The sequence below is a fragment of the Erinaceus europaeus genome, chromosome 16 (assembly GCF_950295315.1).
Source record: "Erinaceus europaeus chromosome 16, mEriEur2.1, whole genome shotgun sequence".
NCBI classification, from domain to species: Eukaryota; Metazoa; Chordata; class Mammalia; order Eulipotyphla; family Erinaceidae; genus Erinaceus; species Erinaceus europaeus.
The window spans coordinates 17,595,074-17,617,174 of record NC_080177.1 but is presented as its reverse complement, the minus strand read 5'-3'; the positions used below and the strand labels follow the sequence as shown (position 1 = coordinate 17,617,174).

Here is a 22,101-nt window from a genome sequence, read left to right as displayed (position 1 = left end):
GCGCGGTGGGTTAAGCGCACGTGGCGCAAAGCGCAGGGACCGGCATAAGGATCCCGGTTCGAGCCCCTGGCTCCCCACCTGCAGGGGAGTCGCTTCACAGGCGGTGAAGCAGGTCTGCAGGTGTCTATCTTTCTCTCCCCTCTCTCTCTGTCTTCCCCTCCTCTCTCCATTTCTCTCTGTCCTATCCAACAACTAAGCAACGTCAACAATGGCAATAATAACCACTATGAGGCTGCAACAACTAGGGCAACAAAAAGGGGGAAAAATGGCCTCCAGGAGCGGTGGATTCATGGTGCAGGCACCGAGCCCAGCAATAACCCTGGAGGAAAAAAAAAAAAAAAGACTTATATAATCCAGTAGTCTTCTATCAGTGCTGTGTATAAAAGTGAAGCAGAGGGGGCTGGGCAGTAGCATAGTGGGTTACGCGCCACATGGCGCAAAGCCCATGGACTGACATAAGGATCCTGGTTCAAGCCCCAGCTCCCCATCTGCAGGGGGGGGTCACGATAAGCAATGAAGTAGGCCTGCAGGTGTCTATCTTTCTGTCCCCCTCTCTGTCTTCCCCATCTCTCTTCATTTCTCTCTGTTCTATCCAACAACAACAACAATAATAATAACAGTGATAAACAACAAGGGCAACAAAAGGGAAAAAAATAGCCTCCAGGAGCAGTAGATTCATAATGTAGACACCAAGCCCCAGTGATAACCCTGGAGGCAAAAAAAAAAAAAGTCTGTTTATCAATCATGCCTGATACCAGGAGGTAGCTCAGTAGTGGAATACAGAGCCTGCCTACAGGCATAGCTGACACCATATATTCCCAAGTTGAGCTGTGCTCTGGTTTCTTTCTGTCTCAGAATATTATTTATGCATAAAAACAACAAAGGACTAGTAGGGAGTTATTCATAGGACTCTTAAGAAAATGATACCATCTGACCCTCCGTGGCCCAGAACATTGTGCGTTGGGACTGAAAACAGTTGGGTGGAACTGTAGGAATCATTGTTCCTATCCAGTTGTTCCACTCCTATGAAGATATCCAAATGAGCACTTTCCCTAAGACAGAAAAGGAGTCCTTTGATTACAGATGGACCTTGCAACAGCATAGCAAAAAAAAAAACAAAAAAAAAAAACCGAGAGCTTCCCAGTGTCCAGTAGTCGTAGTAGTAGCTAACAGGTCAAGAGAAATATTGAACATCCACTCACTCGAATGATACCAAGTTTTCCTTTTGAAAAAAATTATTATGCAGGCATTTTGAGCAACCTCCCCAGGCTAATTCTATCATTCATTATTAGAAAGCTGAGGGGAGGAGATGGGGAAAGACAGAAAGGAGAAATAGTATAGCGCTTGCCCACTATCCAGGGCTTAAACTCAGGACCTTGCACATGGCAAGACATGTTCCCCTTCCAGGTGAGTATCTCCCAGGCTGTCTGAGCCTTCTTACTTATAGTTATGAAGAACATATGAATATAACAGAGAACAAGTCAGTATTAATGTTGGTCAGAGTGTGGAAAAGGGAAATTTTTGTGATTTTTTTTTTTTTTTTTGGATTCAGAGGTTGCTGGGGAAAAAAAATATTTTGTATGTGTGCAAACGTGGTTGTGGCAGTTTTGCTGCTCTGAGATGCTTTGATTAGGTAAGCAGAGAGACACCAGTGCACTGGAGTGCCCTCTGTGATATAGCACTTCCCATGTGCTACTGGCAATCCAACCAGAGCCTCCTGAATGGCAATGCATGCATGACCCCGCATGGTGAGCTCTAGCTTCAGTGCAGTTGATAAAAGTACCAAAGTAAGAAACAGCCCAGTTGGGGGGTGGGGGGGAACAGAAGTCAATTCGGAAGTAAAACTAATAAGAACAGAAGCAAAAACATTAGTGGCTAAAATCAGAAAAGGTGTTCAGTTTCACTGTTAATAAGGACAATGCAAATTAAAATTTTCAGTAAGCCACTTTTCTTTTTTAATATCTAGCTACTGGCAGAAATTATAGCCTAGAAGGTAGTATTAAGTATTTGTTGAATGGGAACATTGAGAACCTGCTTCTAGAAGGTGAGCAATTATAGACACCTTTGGAAATGATTTGGTATTACTGAGTAAATTGGAGTAAGTATATTACTTAAGGCTACATACTGCTAAGGACAACGGTATTGACTTTAGCAAATGTTCACGTGTATACACATACATTTTATATTGATAAAAAAGTGTTTAGGGGCCGGGTGGTGGCGCACCTGGTTGAGCACACATGTTACAGTGCACAAGGGCCTGGGTTCAAGCCCCAGGCCCCCACCTGCAGGGGGAAAGTTTTGTGAGTGGTGAAGTAGTGCTGCAGGTGTCTCTCTGTCTTTTTCCCTCTCTGTCACCCCCTTCCCTCTCGATTTCTTTTTTTTTTTTTTATTTTTTATTTAAGAAAGGATTAATGAACAAAAACATAAGGTAGGAGGGGTACAACTCCACACAATTCCCACCACCCAATCTCCATAACCCCCCTCTCGATTTCTGGCTGTGTCTATCCAAATAAATAGATAATTTAAAAAAGAAAAAGAGTGTTTATAGTTACAGTATTTGTAATAGCACAGCCCTCCAAACAACCAGTGAGCATTCTATCTGTGCTTCAAAGGACAAACACAGCATATTCCTATTGAAGGCGTTCTGTATTTCAGCGGTAGAAATTAATCACAGCGACATGTATCAGAATCTCAAAGTCAGTAAAACTCACTGGGGAAGAAGCAAGTTCTAGAAGAAGGTGGACAGTACGGTCTCGTTCTTATCAGGTTAGCAATGGCAACACTTTGTGGCTTCCTTTTTATGGCTAAAATCCATGAGGAATCTGTCATAATAAGTGCGAGGGAATGGTGACCAATTCCAACTAGAGGTGTCTCTGGGAAAAGAGGACACCACGTAGGAGGACCTGAGCATCAAAAGATTGATGATCTTCTCATCCTTGTGTGATGGCAGTTTGTTTTAGTCTCTGTAAGTTACAGACACATTCTGTTTTCATAGTAAACTTGTTATCAATTCATTTGTTTGGAGCATCTTGACTTTTGACAGTCCTGTTCATGTTTTGGCCAGTTTCGTTCCTTCACAAAGCTAGATACCTTTCTTTTCCTAAGCGCCTTCATGATCACTGAAGAAGAAATCAGTCTGATGATTTGTCCATTTCCCTTGCTTTGTAGATTTCCCATCAGACATTGCTAACAAGTCTCTCTCAGAAAGCTCTGCCACAATGCTCTGGAAGTCCAAGGGCAGGAGGAGAAGAGCCTCCCACCCCACTGCAGAATCTTCTAGTGAGCAGGGAGCTAGTGAAGCTGACATTGATAGCGACAGTGGCTACTGCAGTCCCAAACACAGCAACAACCAGCCCGCTGCAGGGACTTTGAGAAACCCGGATTCTAACAACCTAAATGTATGTAACACCGCTCTATCAGTCATCTCTGTCAGTGTTACCTCTGCGTCCTCTGCTGAAGCTGAAGTGTTGTACGTTTGTTAATAGTTCCTGCAGTGAAAGGATGGCTAAGATGGTGTTTTGTATATTTTGTTGTTGTGATGAGCACTTTTATGAAGTAGATTTCCCGAGATTACAGTGCATATGTTCCATACTAAAGTACGTCATGTCTTGTTTTTGTTGAGTGTGTGGCGTTGATTCTTAAACAGAAAGTAATTACTTTGTTTGTTTTTCTTTTTAGCATGCGGAGGCCTCTCTATGTGCAGGTACCTTCTTCCTTCCTAGTGTTTTTGCTATGTTTTGTTCATGTCCACGTTTTGCTCTTAAGCATGAAGCTTGCTGATTTCTTTAATAATTTGAGAAATCCTTCAAAGAGATTCAGAGTAATTTGGAAATCAAGTTTTGCTGAGAAACTTGAGGAAGTACCAGTTGGAGGTCTTTTGCAACATGATACTTGTGTTACTTAGAGCTGGAATGCTACTGAAAGTTTTCCAGTATTGCGTTTATGATGATTGAATTTCAGTACCCAAAATTAGGGACTAGTTTAGGTTTTTGACATCATTGCTGAACAAGTCATTTTTTCAAAATCTTTATTATAGGTGGTGGAAACTGGTCCAATGTAACTTGCCAGGCAACTCAGAAAAAACCATGGATGGAAAAAAATCAGGCATTTTCTAGAGGGGGAAGGCAGACTGAACAAAGAAATAATTCACAGGTAATTTGAATTATGCTGGAAAAATTTGATTAGTATACAACAAATAAATGGTCTCCTGATTTTGAGGGGAAGGTTTTTGTTTTTATTTTTAGACATGCATATTCTTTAAAAGAAAATATGAGGGACTTGGAGATAGTTCATGTGACAGGGCAAGCTCATTACATGAGTACCACATGAAATACCACAGCGACACGGAAAGCTCCATGAATAGTAGAGTGGTGCTGTGGTGTCTCCTCTTCTCCGTCTTTACCTTTCTGTCTGAAACAGGAAAGAATGAGAGAGAACACACACACACACACACACACACACACACACAAATTGGTCTGGGAGTGATGGAATTGTACATGTACTAAGCAACCCTCCCCACCTACACCACAAAAAATGTACAAGTAAAAGAAAATATGCTATCTGTAATTTCAAAATGGCATGGCCAGTGCAGTTACTTCAGTGAAAAAAAAAATCACAAAACTGAACACAGATGGTGTGTAAATGTGTTTTATATTGTACCACTTCCTGTTTTTCTGTATATGAAACAAATCACAGTATTTCCTTAAAAAAAAAAAAGCCTCACAATCCTGCTGTATCTGCTATAAGATTTTTCCTAAGCATATAAAATTTCAAGAGCATTTCAGCACATCAGTTTCTTTAGAGTTCAGGACTGCAGCCCTGCCCATGTGTCTTTATATGACTGCAAATGCCACAAACCACAGTCTGTGCTCACAGCACTGCCATATGACGGCTGCCTCATGCTGTTAGGTGGCCAGACTGGGCAGTTTCTTTGCTTTAGGGAGGAAGAGCTAGCTGTACTACAGCGGAAGAAATTTCGTACTGCCAAAACCTTTTCCCTGCATTGTTTTTTGGCTTGGGAAGGGGGTGGTGGTTCGTCAGTATTTTGCTTGTCAACTTTTAGATTGCTTTTCTATATTTCTTAAATGTAGCTAAGGACTTAAAATTTTCATATGAATTGATCTTTGGCTGAACTAAAATGCTGGCAAGTTACTAATGTGATTAAATAGACTAAAAATGTGCTTCACCTCTCTGAAATGAAGTGCTTGGGTGTGCCCTAATATTAATTAGACTGTCCAGAAAACAAGAGTAATAGCCCCTTTCCTATGGTTATAGCAAAAAAAGAAAAAAAATTGAGTCATTGCTTGTGGCATATTTGTAAAGCCATCTAGTTTTATTTGATTAAAACTAGAAGAGCTAAAACAAGAATTGATCATATCGACTAGATAAACAGAATCAACAAAATACTGATTGAAGTACTAGAATGTTAGGTTAAAATTGTAACTGTTGCACCTACTAAATTCAGTTTTTGCGTCATTGTTGATTTTGATGTAAGTACTCCCTGGAGAATAAGTACAATGACATGGGAAGACATTTTTAAAATCTTTTTTTTTAACTTTAAAACATTTTATTTATTTATTTATTCCCTTTTGTTGCCCTTGTTGTTTTATTGTTGTAGTTATTATTGTTGTCGTTGTTGGATAGGACAGAGAGAAATGGAGAGAGGAGGGGAAGACAAAGAGGAGGAGAGAAAGATAGACACCTGCAGACCTGCTTTACCACCTGTGAAGCGACTCCCCTGCAGGTGGGGAGCCGGGGAAGACATTTTTATCTCTGCCTTGGGAGGCTTTTAAAAGAACAACAGCAACAACAAAGACATTTGTGCAGATGCATAAGTATGTTTGTTCATTTTGCATTTCTCTTCATCCCCAAAGAACTAGAACCAAATGTTGAACACATTTTTCTACTGATGCTTTTGCTTTTGAAAGTGTGTATTTTTTGCTTCTGACTTGCAAAGTTTTATTTTAAAAGATCTATTTATTAGAGAACGATCCTGAGAGAAAGTAGAGCATCATTCCGGCATGTGGTGGTAGGGATTGAATTTTGAACTTCATACATGCAAGTTCTGTGCTCTCACCCTTTGAACTATCATCCTGACCACTCTTTAGTTTCCTCTTAGATTATTTTCCCCTCGTGTAATTTCTAATTGTTTTTTAGGCTTTAAAAAGTCTTTTAGAAGTCTAAAAGTCACTTGTATGTTTTCCTTTTTTTTTTTTTTAATTTGGTACCAGAAATCAAATTTAGAGTTTCCTGCATGTGCTCTCTCACTGAGCCAGTTTCTTTTCTTTTCTTTCTCTTAATGAATGAGATGGATAGTATGTATGAAAGAGTGCAAAACACTGCACCACTCTCTGTGGAGTTTCTGTCATGCCTGAATCAACCCGGGACTCTCTGCTTCCATGGTAGACACTCTACTGCCGAGCCCCCTCCCTCACCCCACTACTTATTCAAGACTTATTTTCATGCATGGTTTGACATAATGGCTTTGAAACTAGTTCAGCAGTTGTCCTGACATGCATTTCTATGATTTGTGCTAGTTTTTTAGTCATTTGTAAATTTTTTTATGTTCTCTCTGTGTGCTGTTTCTGACCTGTTTTCTACCGTTTATCAATTTTTTTTTTTTTTTTTTTAACATTTCACATTGACCCTGGAGTCCACTAGTCTGGTTTTTCTTCCTATAGATTTATCTTTTCAGAAATGCTACATAAATAACTCATTTGACTCTTGTATAAATAACTCATCTGACTCTCCTGGTATTATTATTGACACTTGCATCGTTTTGTAGAGCTGCAGCCAGATTCTTGGGTATCACAGTAGTTGGTTCCTCTTTGTGACTGATTAATATTTTATTGTATGAAGCTACTACAGTTAAATATTTTATCATATAAAAGGTTGTCATTTGGGGACTAGTATGAATAAAGCTTATGTAAATAATTATGATAGGAATATATGTTAATTTTCAATAGTATCATATTTTCTTAAGTGACTGTCTTTACCCAAAGTATAGTATTTAATAATAAGCCATGCTGTTCATGTAAATTCATTGCATTATATACTTTTTTGTACTATTTTATCAAAAATAATAAGGCTTTTTTTCTTTTTTGTCCATTTGGTGCTTACTTAGGCTGGATTCAGATGCCGGGGACATAGTACTTCCTCAGAAAGAAGACAGAATATGCAGAAGAGACAAGATAACAAGCAGTTAAATTCCAGTCAGTCTCATAGAGGAGATCCAAATTCTGAGTCTTTATATTTTGAGGTATTTTACAAACTGTTTATAAGCTTATTAAAGCAAATGTTACAAATAAAAATGGGTTTTATTACACTGCCAACATTTTTATGACAGGTAACTTTCATGTCTTAACATGTAACTTTAGCATGGCATTTTAAATTACAAATCTTGAACTTATTTTTGTTTTCATTGTATTTTTGGTTACTCGAACATTTACCTCACTAATGTTTATCTTAATACACTTGTGTGTGTGTGTTCATCGTTTTGAGGTAGCATATAGAGGTAAAACTTGATTTTATAGGGACTTCAGTTAGTATAAAACTCCCTTCATTTTTGTTATTGCTACTTATTTTCTCAATCTTTTGAGAATTGGGTAGTTCAGTCTAGTTAACTTGTGCTGCCATCCAGAAGAATCTTGGAGAAGGAAGAAAAAAGGGCTATTTTACTTTCTCTAGGATATGGTTTACATTTCGTAACTACAGTGTTTCTGTTTTTCTAAGGAACTTTTGCTGATATTCTGTTACATGTAAAGTAAGGTGCCCTGAACTGTATGTTAAAGTGAAGAGACATGACACTTAAGGAGATTACTGTAAAGAAATGTAGGCTTACGCACACCTTAGTTTCTTGAGTGAAGTTAAATTGAAAGGAAAGATAAGTCACTTTGAGTTTGGGATGGCATGGGAAATTGATTTCAAAGAATGAGTTGAAAATTTTTCTTTCAAGATGTTGAACATCTGTGGAACCTATTTGAGTAGTTGATTCTGGTTGGGGGATAATTTCTATAAAGAAGGTTATAACTAACAGGAGTTTAATATGGAAAACATGCTTGAGCCAGAGATTATAAATGAATAATATGTTAAAGGAGTTTTGCAGTTGACCTAGAAGATTTGAGAGTGTGTCTTAGTTATCCTGTCAAGTGCATGTATCATACTATTTGCACTTACTATCATTTATTTCTTACTTAGCAAAAGATATTACATGCAACTTTCAGTCTAGAGGTAGCTGTCGGTTAAGAAACAGAAGGCATGAACCCAGTCTTTGCACATGTTAGCATGTGCACTATACTGGATGCTGACTCTAAAACTTTTACTTTTAAACTTTTAACCTTTATTGACAGATGTGTGTAGGGATGCAGGGCAGGATCTATTTTAATAAAATTCATATTAAGTCATCTATTTAAATTATTTCCCAAATGATCTGAACTATAATGAAGTCTTTTTGGAATTTTCTTTTCAATCACCTACACATCTTAGAGTAGTATTTTTAGTAAAAGTAGAATTGTAGATGCAGAAATGCAAAGGACGGACATGTGTGGGTATGCGTTTATCTCTGCATAAATTGTCTTAGCATATGATAAATGAGATTTCCTCTTAAAGAATAAAATATCAGTATTACAATTTAAGATATTTAAAATTTTTTTTTTCACTTTTCTAGGCAATTCTATCTTTTTCTGGTTTGTTTTATTTTGTATTTTTTATAGTTTATTTATTTATTAATATTTTATTTATTTATTCCCTTTTGTTGCCCTTGTTGTTTTATTGTTGTAGTTATTACTTGTTGTCGTTGTTGGATAGGACAGAGAGAAACGGAGAGGGGAGGGGACGTCAGAGAGAGGGAGAGAAAGATAGACACCTGCAGACCTGCTTCACCACCTGTGAAGCGACTCCCCTGCAGGTGGGGAGCCGGGGTTCGAACCGGGATCCTTATGCCAGTCCTTGTGCTTTGCGCCACCTGCGCTTAACCCACTGCGCTACAGCCCGACTCCCTATTTATTTATTTAAGAAAGGAGACATTAACAAAATCATAGGATGGTGGGGGGGTTATAACTCCACACAATTCCCGCCACCCAATCTCCATATCCCATCCCCTTCCCCAATAGCTTTCCCATTCTCTATCCCTCTGGGAGCATGGCCCCAGGGTCATTGTGAGTTGCAGAAGGTGGAAGGTCTGGTTTCTGTAATTGCTTCCCCTTATTTTGTATTTTTAACCAGAGCACTGCTTAGTTCTGGTTTATGGTGTTGGCGACTGAAACCTTCATGGGTCTCAGGTATGAAAAGGCGGTTGCACTGCTGATGGCATCTCCCCAGCCTCTCCACCAGAGACAGCACTGCTCAGCTCTGGTTTATATTGGTGTGGGGGACTGAACCCAGGATTTTAGAGTCCTAGACATGAGAGTCTCTTTGCATAACCATCATTCTATCTCCCTAAAATGGTTTTCTCAAAAGTGTGTTGTTTTCAACTTTGTTTTCACTTAATGTGAAAATTTCAGGATGAAGATGGATTTTGTGAATTAAATGAAAATGGAAATGCTAAAGATGAGAATATTCAACAGAAACTTCCTTCAAAAGTAGTAAGTAGTTTTAAGAAGATGAACAGAACATTGTATGAATAATAACTATGTTGAAAAGAAATATTGTTTTTTAATTCCTTTTTGTTGCCCTTGTTGTTTTTTTTATTACTATTGTAGTTATTATTGTTATTATGTCATCGTTGTTAGGTAGGACAGATAGAAATGGAGAGAGGAAGGGAAGTCAGAGAGGGGGAGAGAAAGAGAGACACCTGCAGACCTGTGAAGCGACTCCCCTGCAGGTGGGGAGCCGGGGGCTCGAACTGGGATCCTTATGCTGATCCTTGAGCTTTGTGCCACCTACGCTTAACCCACTGTGCTACCGCCGACTCCCAAGAAATACTAATTTTAAGTATTGGATTGTCAGAAAAGTCACAACATATTTTTCAACATTTCTCTATGCAAAAATGCATCATAACTTTTCTGAAAACCTAATAGAAAAATAAGGGGCATTATAGTTTAGAATAAATAGTATTTTAATATTTGTCTTGAATGCTTTTTTTTAAATGTAGAACAAAAACTCTAAACTGCGTAGTTCCTCTGTAGGCATAGACATATCTTAGGGAAAAAAAATCGTGGCCTATTCTGAAATTTCCTCTGTTGTTACAAAACTTTACATTGGAGCGACTTTGTGTTTAGTCTAGCATCCAGAGAAGCATCATGTATTGTATTAAAGCTACTTTTAATACATGTATCATATATTAAAGCTACTTTGTGTCTCTATAATTCCTCTGTCTAGAGTGGTCCCCCAATTTTATTCTGTTGCTTATGACACTGAGTCCTTTGGAAGAGTCTATTCTAGTTATACTGCAGAACATCTTATGTTCTGCATTGTCTTTATGATGATTTTTTTCTTATTTACTTTTATTAGTGACTTAATATTGATTTACAAGTTATGAGATAACAGGGATATAACTCCACACCGTTCCCACCACCAGAGTTCTGTGTCCTCATTCTCTTCATTGGGAACTGCAATAGTTCTCTCAAGGTCACATATATGGATTGACTCTTATTTCTATATTTATGTATTTGACCTTTTTTTTTTTTTGATGGTCCTGCCTTCTCTTCCTTTGCTTCTGAATAGCCTTCCTTTTTTCCTCTTCTCTTTCTGGGTTTTCATGAAATTGGAGTTCCGTGCTCTCTGGTCATCCTCCACTAACATTTCTCCCCCCTTGCAAGTATGGACCAAAATTCTTTATGGGTTGCAGATGATGAGAGCTTCTGTAATTGCTCCTCTGCTAGATGTGGGTATTGGTAGGTCGATCCATATCCCCAGCTTATTTCTGCCTCTCCCTAGTATGATAAAATTTGGGGGCCAGGCAGTGGCACACCTGGATAATCTCACACACACACACACACACACACACACACACACACACACACACTACAGTGTGCAAGGACCCAAGTTCAAATCCCTGGTCCCTACCTGCAGGGGGGTAGCTTCACAAGTGGTGAAGCAGTGCTGTAGGTATCTGTCTGTCTCCCTCTCAGTTTTTCTCTGTCTCTATCCAATAATAAAAATATTTAAAAAATATTTTTAATTTATTTCATCTTTGCATTTAGGTTAGTATTTTTCATGTGTGTGTATTATTTACTTTGGATAGAGACCAAAAAAATTGAGAGAAAGGGGCAATAAAGGAGGAGATAGATACCTGCAGCACCACTGCTCATAAAGCCTTCCCCTCCCCCCCCCCCACAGGTGTGGACTAGGGCTTGAACTCTAGTCCTGCTGCATTGTTACATGCATGCTCTCCTGGGTATGCCATTGCCCAGCCCCCACAGTTAAATTTCTGTGGAATAATTGACATTGGCATGTGTTTTTCTCTGCTTGTCATAGTTGGATGATTTACCTGAAAACTCACCAATCAATATAGTTCAGACACCAATTCCCATTACAACCTCAGTTCCTAAACGTGCAAAAAGTCAGAAGAAGAAAGCTTTAGCAGCAGCTCTTGCCACAGCTCAAGAATATTCGGAAATAAGTATGGAGCAAAAAAAATTACAGGTATTTGTCTTTTTTTTTTTTTTTTAACAAATGTTAATTAGTAGAGTTTGGTGAATGGAGTAACATCTAAAGTCACCACGCTTTGATCTGCTCTCATGTTTGCTTTGCAGGAAGCTTTATCAAAGGCAGCTGGCAAAAAGAACAAAACCCCTGTGCAGCTGGATTTGGGGGACATGTTAGCAGCTCTAGAAAAGCAGCAACAAGCGATGAAAGCTCGGCAGATTACTAACACCAGGCCTCTGTCATATACAGGTAGTACATTCGTCTAAGTAAGTTGTTCTTTGACTTTGCTGACATATTTCTGGCTCTCATTCATCTAAGTTTGATACATAAAACTAAAAACACCCAGCATCAGATTCCTCCGTCATTACTTTCCTGCCACGTTAGTTGCCCCTGATGTTTTCGCACGTGGTTATCTCTTGGCTACTCCTTCCCTCTAGCCCTAATCTGTTTAGAAGGAGTGACCTTTCAAAAGCATCAGCTGGATTCTAGCACTCCATTGCTTAAAGCCCTCCAGAGGCTCTTCATCTCACTTGACAGAAAGCCAGAGTCCTGAATAATGACTGCCGGGGAACCCTGCTTGTCCCAGTCACCATCTGCCCTCCTGCCATCCTCCGCCAGCACACACTCCCAGCCTCCTTACTCTTTCACAGACAGACCCACTGTGTCCTGGCTAGTATCCTTCCTGTTCTTGCATTTTCCTGGAGCTCTTTTTCCTTGTCAGTATAGTTGGATCCTTTCAGGTGTCTGTTAAAGTACCTGTTGGTATGCATTTTGACCCAGAGTTGTTCCTTCAGGTGTTGAAATAAAAGCCATGAATAATTTGGGTCTGTAACAGATAAATAATTCAATTTAAAACCAGTTGGAAACATAAGAGGTTTCAGTCCAATTATATTCAAATTTAAAAGCAATTGGAAACACAAGAGATTTCAGTTTGTGAGTGACCAAAAAATGATCTGGCTTTCTACTGAAACTAAATTTGAACAAACCTTATTAGACATCAGCTGCTCAGATGTGCTCCCTTGTTTCTTTCTGAAATCTATGATTTAGAGAGTGACGGACAGGATAAAGGAAAGGGAAAGTCATAACAAAAAGCTCTGATGGGGCTGGGAGATAGCTCACTCAGTAGAACACAAGCTTTGCCAAATGTGAGGCTGGGAGTTAGAGCCTTGGCACCAAGAAAAGCACAAGACTGTAGAGATGAAAAGGCATTGTAACTGATAGTGCCTTCCTCCTTCCTTCCCTCCCTCTCTCCCTTCCTCCCATTAACTGATAGAATATGGAAACAGATCCTAAGATAACTCCAATTTCTCTTAGGATTGCAGTTGTGGTAAAGGCTACAATCATATAAAATGGAAGAAGAATTGTGTTTAAAAGAACAGATATTGGCATTGTTACATTTGAAATGTTACTTAGGGAGATCCTGGTGGTTCATTTATACCATATAGTTATGTAATTTAGATATGACATAGAGTTATGTATTTTAATTTAGAAGTCAGTGAGTTTCAAATAGAGATGGTTGTTGTAACTATACAAGAACATAAAATTGTCAGTGGAAAGAAAACTTAGGAAAAAAGATGATCAGGAGTAAAAGCTTTGCGGAGTACTAGAAATTGTAGGGCGGAAGGAAAAAAAAAAAAACCAGAAAAATAAGTTTGAGAGAAAGAGTAAGAAAAAGTGTGGTGCGGGGCCGGGTAGTGGCACACCTGGTTGAGTGCACGTAGTACAGTGCAGAAGGACCTGGGTTCGAGCCCCCGGTCCCCACCTGCAGGGGGAAAGCTTCATGAGTGGAGAAGCAGGGCTGTAGGTGTCTCTCTGTCTCTCTCCCTCTCTATCACCCCCTTCCCTCTTGATTTCTGGCTGTCTCTTTCCAGTAAATAAAGCTAGTAAAAAAAAAAAATTTTTTTTAAAGAAAAAGTGTGGTGCCTCAGAGTGAGGGTAGAATATTGAAGAGGGAGCACTGTGATTTTTTTTTTTTTCTTTTTTTGGTACCAAATGCTGAAAACAAGATGTTAGGATAGCATGAAGATTCAGAGAACTGGATTTGGCAGTTTTTTAAATCAATTTATTGAGGAGTTAACGGCTGATTGTATAGTTGTTGACACAAATACAGTGTCTCATCTCCCTGTGGTAGGTGTCCGCTAAACACTCTCACTCCCAAGTTAGGTCCATTCCCGCCATCATGCACCAGTAACCCAGGCCTTTCCCACCCCTCCTCTTCCCCAGATTCCTTTGATTTAGTCCAGTGCACCACACCCAGTCCAAGTTCTATTTTGTGTTTTCCATTTCTGTCTTTGTTTCTTAAGTTCCACTTATGGGTGAGATATTCCAGTATTTTTTTGTACTTTTCTTTTTGGCTTACCTCACTTCACAGTTCCTTCCAGTTCAAGACATTTGGCAATCTTAAAGAGTACATTTGAGACAGCTACCCATGGTAGCTGTTTTAGGAGAGCAGGTAGAGGAGACACCAGATTATGACACATGGAAGTGACAAGAAAGCAAATCGTTAAGAAATTTAATAAGGGGGAGTTGGGCGGTAGCACAGCGGGTTAAGCGCACGTGGGACAAAGTGCAAGGCGTAAGGATCCTGGTTTGAGCCCCAGCTCCCCACCTGCAGGGGAGTCGCTTCACAAGCGGTGAAGCAGGTCTGCAGGTGTCTATCATTCTGTCCCCCTCTCTGTCTTCCCCTCCTCTCTCCATTTATGTCTGTCCTATCCAACAATGACAACATCAACAACAACAACAATAACTACAACAATAAAAAAACAACAAGACAACATAAGTGAAAATAAATAAATATTAAAAATATTTTTTTAAAAAAAGAAATTTAATAAGGTAGAAAAGGGGCAGCTGGCTGGTGGTGCACCTGGTTCAGAACACATATTACCAATTGCAGGGACCTGGGTTAAGGCCCCTGCTCCCCACCTCTAGGGTGTCTGCTTCACAAGTGGTGAAGCAGTTCTACAGGTTTCTGTCTTTCTCTTCCTCTCCCTGTCTCCCTGCCCTTTCTCAGCTTCTCTTGGTCTTATCTAAAAAAAGTCAAAAAGAAAAAAAAAAAAAAAAAAAGAAAAAGGAAAAGGAAACGATCACTGCTAGGAGCAGTAGATTCGTAATGCTGGTACCAAGCCCCAGCAATAAACCTGGTGATAATAAAAAAATATTTTAAAAAGAAAGAAGTGGGGGTTAGAAAAAGCCACACAACAAGAGTTGTCTGGGTTTTTTTTTTTTTTTTTTTTTTTTAGTGATTCTTTGTACAGAATTTTATTTATTAATATTTTATTTTATTTATAAAATAAAAATATCAACACAGCCATAGGATAAGAGACATACAATTCCACGCAGTTCCCACCACCAGAGTTCGTATTTCATCCCCTTCGCAGAAGGTGGAATGTCTGGCTTCTGTAATTGCTTCTCCGCTGGACTTGGGTGTTGGCAGGTTGATCCATACTCTCAGCCTGTTTCTATCTTTCCCTAGTGGGGCAGGGCTCTGGGGAAGTGGGGTTCTAGGGCACATTTAACTTGTATGGAGTAGGGAAAAAGAGTCATGAGTTAAAGGAGGAAATTGAATGATGCAAGGAGAAAAGAATTAACTTGAGAAAACTTAAGAGCAGAAGTGGTTGGTGGATTTTTAGATAGGAATGAGGTTGCCTATTATCTCCTTTTAAGAAGCTTATAAATTCTGTCACTAATGTATTCTCTTGATTCTCAGGGAGATAACAGAAATGCTTCTGTGCTGTAGTGAGAGGATTGGGATGGGAGGCTCTGATTGCTTTAGGCTTGGGAGTAACCAGTGGAGAATGAGAACACCAGTTAGACATAGAGAGGGTAGTGCCAAGGGTGCAGCTGAAGGGAGGAAGTCACTGTTCTTTACTGCCAGAGAGAAACAAAGAGATGATGATTACATATTTTAGGTAAAGGAGATTCCCATATAAAGGCACACATTCAATAGAGTGGAGAGATGCAGTGCTTCAGTTGTAGATACAGCAAGGCATGGCGAAAGGCTGGTTGGAATAACTGCCATGCCTGACCACTGCTGCAGTAGAGCAGAGCTGGTGATTTGCTTGTCCTTGTTGTATTATTGAACAAGCCATTGTCAAATCGATGTGTCACTGCATTATAACATTTTATAGGTTTCAGATATGCGTCATTGAAACCAGCATGTGTCCTGTCCTAGCTTACAACCCACCCTCTATGTTCCCTCTTCTCTTCTAATAACTGCTAATTGGTCCTACGATATAAACATTTTGTCCTTAATTTGGACTACTATAATGGCTCACTGCGTTGGCTTCTCTTTATTTTACAGAGTAGGAAGGTAGATAAAGGTTGTGTCTGGGGGACATCTTACGGCTATGTACTGCTTCTGCTGTGTTACAAATTTTTTTCTCAAAAAATGTTTTCCTCACCAAAAAGGATACTTTTTTTTTTTTTTGGTAGATTTATCATTAGAAATGTTGAAAGTATATGATGTTGGCCACAGTAGTAAAATTAATATTCTTGCTTGTTTTCAGTGGTCACTGCAGCTGCTTTTCACAGTAAAGACTCTACTAATAGAAAACCTTTAACTAAAAGTCAGCCCTGTTTGATGTCTTTTAATTCTGTGGAAATTACTTCCTCTAAAACAAAAAAAGGAAAGGAGAAGGAAATTGCAAAATTAAAGCGGCCCACAGCACTTAAAAAGGTAAACCAGAATCTGGATTTTTAAAATTATTTTACTAATTTATTTTACAGGATTAATAAGATTTAAATATTTTTTGTAAGAGTAGTTGTGTCATTTTAACCAGTCAGAACATTGTGAAATACTGACAGGCATACACCTTTTGATAACTGCTTAACTCAAAAATTTGAAGGTACCATCAACATACTATGTTTGTGTTAAATAGGATTGTAGAGGATGAAATCATTCTATAAGATCAAACAAAAAAGTTAAAAACGTAACATCCTAAAACATTGAATCCTAGGAATTAGAAACCTTAGATTCTGGTACTGATCTCGGTTTTTACTATATAGTTTTAGACAAATTTTCCTGACCTTCATCTGTAAATCAAGAGTAGTATGTGCTATATTTAACTCACTGCTCACTGTTACTGTTAGAAGAACAAATTGAGGTAACCCATATGCAAATAGTTGGAATCAAAAAAAAAAAAAGAATCTAGTGTAACTATAACCTACTTTCCAAACTTTTTTTTTTCCTTTCTCCATTTGGGGGGAAACTTTCGTTTGTCATCTAATGAAGTATTAGATTTGAAAAATGAAATAGGTATGGTTTGCTAGCTATAGTTGTTTAATTGCTCAATTTTGGGTATAGCACTTCAACTGTAGTGCCTGACACTAAATTTAGCACTTTGCTGGTCACATTCTATGAAACCAGTTAAACATTCCAACCAAGTCCTCAAGTCCATACTTAAGTGAACTTCTGTAAGTGTTTAATAGTGAATATTTTAATCATTCAGTACATACTTAAAGAGTGATTAGTAATTAAAGAATGATAATGACTTTTAGGTTATTTTGAAAGAAAGAGAGGAAAAGAAGGGCCGTTTAACTGTGGACCACAATCTCTTGGGATCTGAGGAACCAGTAGAAATGCACTTAGATTTTATTGATGATTTACCACAAGAAATTGTTTCCCAGGAAGGTAAGATCATCCCTTTCCCTCTCCTCACAGAGTGGTCCAGGGTATTGTAATTGACTGATAAACCATTATGCTCCTAAGTGGAGGAAGTACTCCAGACTGTCAGATTTCTTTGTGTTTATAGTCATTTCCTTGAAAGATACTTCTGGAGGGAACTTGTTAAGGTGGAGGGGCAGTGTTAGACAATACAATAGGCCTCTGGCATTTTGTGAATTAAGCTCTGAACTTCTTGCATGAGATAGCTGTCACGGTTCCAATTTATCTTTTTAAAGATTTTAAAAAATTTATTCCCTTTTGTTGCCCTTGTTGTTTTATTGTTGTAGTTACTGGTTGTTACTGATGTCGTTGTTGGATAGGAAAGAGAGAAATGGAGAGAGGAGGGGAAGACAGAGAGGGGGAGAGAAAGATAGACACCTGCAGACCTGCTTCACCACCTTTGAAGCGACTCCCCTGCAGGTGGGGAGCCGGGGGCTTGAAGCAGGATCCTTAGGATAGTCCTTGTACTTCATATTACATGCGCTTAACCCGCTGCGCTACTGCCTGACTCCCTGTTCCAATTATTTTTACTGTATCTTTTATATACAGAACATTACTGACTACCTCTCTTTGCAGGGCTATTTTTCTTTGAGTCTTTTATTGGGTTTTCTCTCCTGCTGTCATGGAACCAGTGCATATGCAACACTGAATAAAGAGTTGCACAACCTGTTGCAACATAGTATCCAGCTAGATTCACCACCCCTCTGGTAGTCAGTCAGCTTATATGATTCCAGATGAAACTTCAGTGAAACTGTAGATCTCTTCTACATTGTGTTATTAAAGAAAGATTTTAAGAGAGAATGGACAGGTTTTCCCTTTTTGATGGTATCTATTTATTGTTCAGTTTTCCTTTTGTTTTGTTTTGACCAGAGAACCACTCAGCTCAGCTAGTGGTCCCAGGAATGGAACCTGGGACCTCATATCCAGTCCTGTGTGCACTGCTACACTATCTCCACTACTGGTTTTCAAGTTTTTAAAACAAATGTAAATCTGTTTTGCAGATAGATTAGTAGCAGTGCTTTGTGGTGTTTAGAAAAGCAAGTTTGCATCTAAGGATTATTCAGGTAGAATATACTTGGCTTAGGATTTCCATTCACTCTTAAATATTATTGCCCCGATGTATCTGTTCATCCATTCAGGAAATGTCTAGTGGACACCAGCCATGTGTGCGACAGTGATGGTAGATAGGGTAGGAATACATTAAAAACACATAGTGAACTTGTTCTAGTTCAGAAAGGTTCCAGTCTGGTAAAGAGACAGGAAGATACATGTGTGTCTTTACTAACTAGTGGACTAGATGTCTGCAGGCAGAAGCTGCTTAGGGAAGAAGCAGAAACTGAAGGCAATTGTGTCAAGAAATAGCATCTGAAAATGCATCTGCCTGAGCACAGAAGCAAAGACCAAGTGAGAAGAAAACTAGGACAGTGCCTGGAGAGTGTGTGTGTGTGTGGGGGGTGTTAGTAAACATCAGTGTCAGAAGCAACAGGAATTTGTAGCAGTGGGGGGGAAAAAAAGATTTTAAAGGAATAGGCAGAAAATATACCTGGAAACGGTGCAGAAATTATTATTTTTTTAATATTTATTCCCTTTTGTTGCCCTTGTTTTATTGTTGTATTTATTCTTACTGTCGTCATTGTTGGATAGGACAGAGAAAAGTGGAGAGAGGAGGGGAAGCTGGGGAGTGAAAGACAGACACCTGCAGATCTGCTTCACTGCTTGTGAAGTGACTCCCCTGCAGGTGGGGAGCCGGGGGCTTGAACCAGGATCCTTACACCGGTCCTTGTGCTTTGCGCCACGTGCGCTTAACCCCCTGTGCTACTGCCTGACTCCCGGTGTGGAAATTATTTTTCATTCTCTAGTGACTGAGAAGGTAGCTCAGTAGCAGAGCACAGACAGCACTTACAGACAGGAGACCCCAGGTTTAATCTTGGCACCATAGAGGTTGGAATAGTACTCTGATTCTCTTTCTCATAAACTAAAATTAGTCTTTCTTAAAGCTCCACTAGAACTATATGCTTTATGTAATTTAATTGCTCATTTCCTCTGTGAAGACTTGGAGACTATACTTGGTTTTCACAAGAGTGTATTAGGAGATGAGGTGATAAGAAATATCAGAAATGTTTATATTTGTGACGTGAATAATGCCCAGCCTGTTAGCTTCTGGAAAATTTGGAAGTGTCACAAAGATAACTACCATTCAAAATTGTAATCAATATAGAACTTTCTGGCACTTTGGAGTTTCTGAATTCTTTGCCTTCCTCCCCTACATCTCCACAGATACTGGACTGAGCATGCCCAGTGATACTTCACTCTCTCCAGCAAGTCAGAACTCTCCGTACTGTATGACACCTGTGTCACAAGGCTCTCCAGCCAGTTCTGGAATAGGCAGTCCAATGGCATCTTCAACAATAACCAAAATCCACAGCAAGAGATTTAGAGAGTAAGTTTTGGTCTCAGTCTCCTCACTTAAAATCTCTTTATTGATTTATATTATCAGAAGGTCTTAGGAGTATAATTGCACCTACACAAATGTCTGTATAAGTCACTGTACCCACCACCGAATTAAGTTCCTTTGCCACCACACCAAACTGATTAATCTCTTCACTGAGGCTGAGTAGGTTCTAGCGGTGGTGTCATCATTACTCGGTGGGTTGAGCAGACAAAACACCCAGGATCTTTAACTTCTTTCAGATTTTGTTTTAACAGCTGATCTCATTATATTTAACACACTTGTCATCTGCCTGCCATCACTGTTCATGTGAAAGTGATTTGGTAGTAACTATATTCTCTCTATACCAGATAGTGTCTGTACCATGCAAAATTTGACTTCTTCATATGAACTGTTATGTGGTTTCCCCCTTTAAATGCTTCCGTTGGTTTTGTTCATCTCACTGCACCGTTAAAGTAAACCTCTCAAAGAGCCAGGGGCTAGCTCACTGGTATAATGCACACTTCATTCCCAGGTTCAAGTCCCTGGCACCCTGTGGAGCACCATACATGGCAGCAGGGGCAGTTCCAGGAATGGTTGAGCAGCAGTACGGTGGCTCTTCTTTTCTCTCTCTTACCCCCTCTCTCAAATCAGTAAGGAATAGCACCTACTCTAACCATTAATAACAAGTTTCCCTATTACATAAAGTTAACACAGTACATAAAGCTGTTTGTTCTCAAGTAGATGTTTTTGATTAAGATACCTGGTCCCAGGCCAGACAAAACGGAGGGAACTTCTTGCCCTTTGCTTTCTTCTAAGCAGTTGCCTTAGAATTTCCTCTGTGGATGGGCCCTTTCCCCGCTAGGTCCTGAGTGTCAGTGTACCCAAGTTCTTTTGGCTACCTTTACTGCTGGTGCTGATGATGGGAGGAAAGAATTCAGTGTTGGACTCCAGGGAGTGTCTGAGGGTGTAAATGTGCTGTTTTAGAAAACTATCCAGAGCCAAGCAAGATAGCTTGCCTGGAAAGGGTGCCTATTTTGACATATTGTAACCTAGCTTCAGTGCTGTGGTGTTACTCCCTTTCTCCCTATCTGTCTGTGTACCTGAGAAAGTCAGCCTAGATCAGTGAAGCTGCTGCAGTGACCAGAAAAGAAGGTAGGTAGGTAGGTAAGTAGAAAAATAAAATGCCCATCTGTGAATTACCTTACACAGGCAATTCTTCTGAGAAAGGAGGGTTTTGGACACTGTGTAGGTAGCTTGACTTTATCATTTAAAAAACCATAAAAGAAACATGGGGTGAAAGTGAAATCTGTGTAAATCAAAAGCACATTGCATTAGTCTGTTCCTTTTCTTCATACTATTGTTTTTGAGCAAACAATACTTGTTGTCTAGATTGGAGAATTTAATTAAATGTCAAATAGCAGATGTGGAACAAATGAATGCCTAGAAAACAAATTGTTACATATGTATGAAGTAACAGCTTGGGAAAAAAAAAATGAAGATTGCATTTCTGATGTATTCTCTAATTGCACTCTTTAATTTTGCATACTTTTAACTGCAATCATGTATCTTTCATCAGTCCAGTTTTATCTCATCTTCTGAACTAGTGTCATACTCAGACGTTTTGAACGTATTTAACATAAGCACAGAAATGCTCCTATTTTATTTCTCTTTAAATTTTATTAGTGACTTAGTATTGATTTACAAAATTACAAGATAGCGGATATTATTCCACCCCATTTCCACCACCAGAGTTCTTCTGTATTTCCATTCTTCCATTGGAAGCTACAGTAGTTCTCTGAAGGTTGCAGATATAGTTTATTATTTCTGCAACTGTCTATGTTTGTATATACTTGCCCTTTTTGTGTGTGTGTGGTCCTGCTTCTTTTTCTAAGTTACACCTACACCTGTTACTACTTTCAAATGTCCTTCCTTTTTCTTTCATCTATGTCCGGGTCCTGATGGAGTCGGAATTCAGAGCCCTCTGATCATCTTCTATCATTTCTCCCCCTTTGGGAGTATGGATCAAAAGTTTTTTGGGGGTGCAGAAGTTGGGAGTTCTGGCTTCTGTAATTGTTTCGCTACTGGACAAGGGCAGGTTGATCCCTACCCCCAGCCTCCAATTGGACATTGTTTTGCACTAAAGATAAACCTCTAGTTCTCCACTATAAAGCTATTATAATTTAAGAGTGGGAACATGCTTACCTAGATTAGAAGTCACACCAGTACTCCTAGTTGAGTACTGGCTTGTGGCAAAAATGAAGGATGAGGAGGCAGGTGGTAGCTCACTCAGTAAAGTGCACTTGTTACCGTGCCTAAGGACCCAGATTCAAGTCACCTGCAGGGTGGGTGGGAAGGAGGACTTGAGCAGTGGAGCAGTGCTGAGCAGAATATTGAGAACAAGAATAGCAGAGTATGTAAGAAT

General features: G+C 39.3%; 1 protein-coding gene across 7 annotated transcripts in view; it reads left to right on the top strand.

Moving 5' to 3' along the window:
- SECISBP2L (SECIS binding protein 2 like) overlaps positions 1-22,101 on the top strand; it is a 55,006-nt gene that overhangs the window by 19,135 nt on the left and 13,770 nt on the right. For all 7 annotated transcript variants that reach the window (XM_060174632.1, XM_007517325.3, XM_060174630.1 and 4 more), the window contains 10 exons: positions 3,169-3,398; positions 3,679-3,703; positions 4,037-4,152; positions 7,124-7,258; positions 9,501-9,581; positions 11,416-11,583; positions 11,694-11,835; positions 16,092-16,261; positions 17,083-17,215; positions 19,526-19,688. In XM_060174632.1, coding sequence (XP_060030615.1) covers positions 3,169-3,398; positions 3,679-3,703; positions 4,037-4,152; positions 7,124-7,258; positions 9,501-9,581; positions 11,416-11,583; positions 11,694-11,835; positions 16,092-16,261; positions 17,083-17,215; positions 19,526-19,688 — 1,363 coding nt within the window. The remainder of the gene's footprint in view (positions 1-3,168; positions 3,399-3,678; positions 3,704-4,036; positions 4,153-7,123; positions 7,259-9,500; positions 9,582-11,415; positions 11,584-11,693; positions 11,836-16,091; positions 16,262-17,082; positions 17,216-19,525; positions 19,689-22,101) is intronic.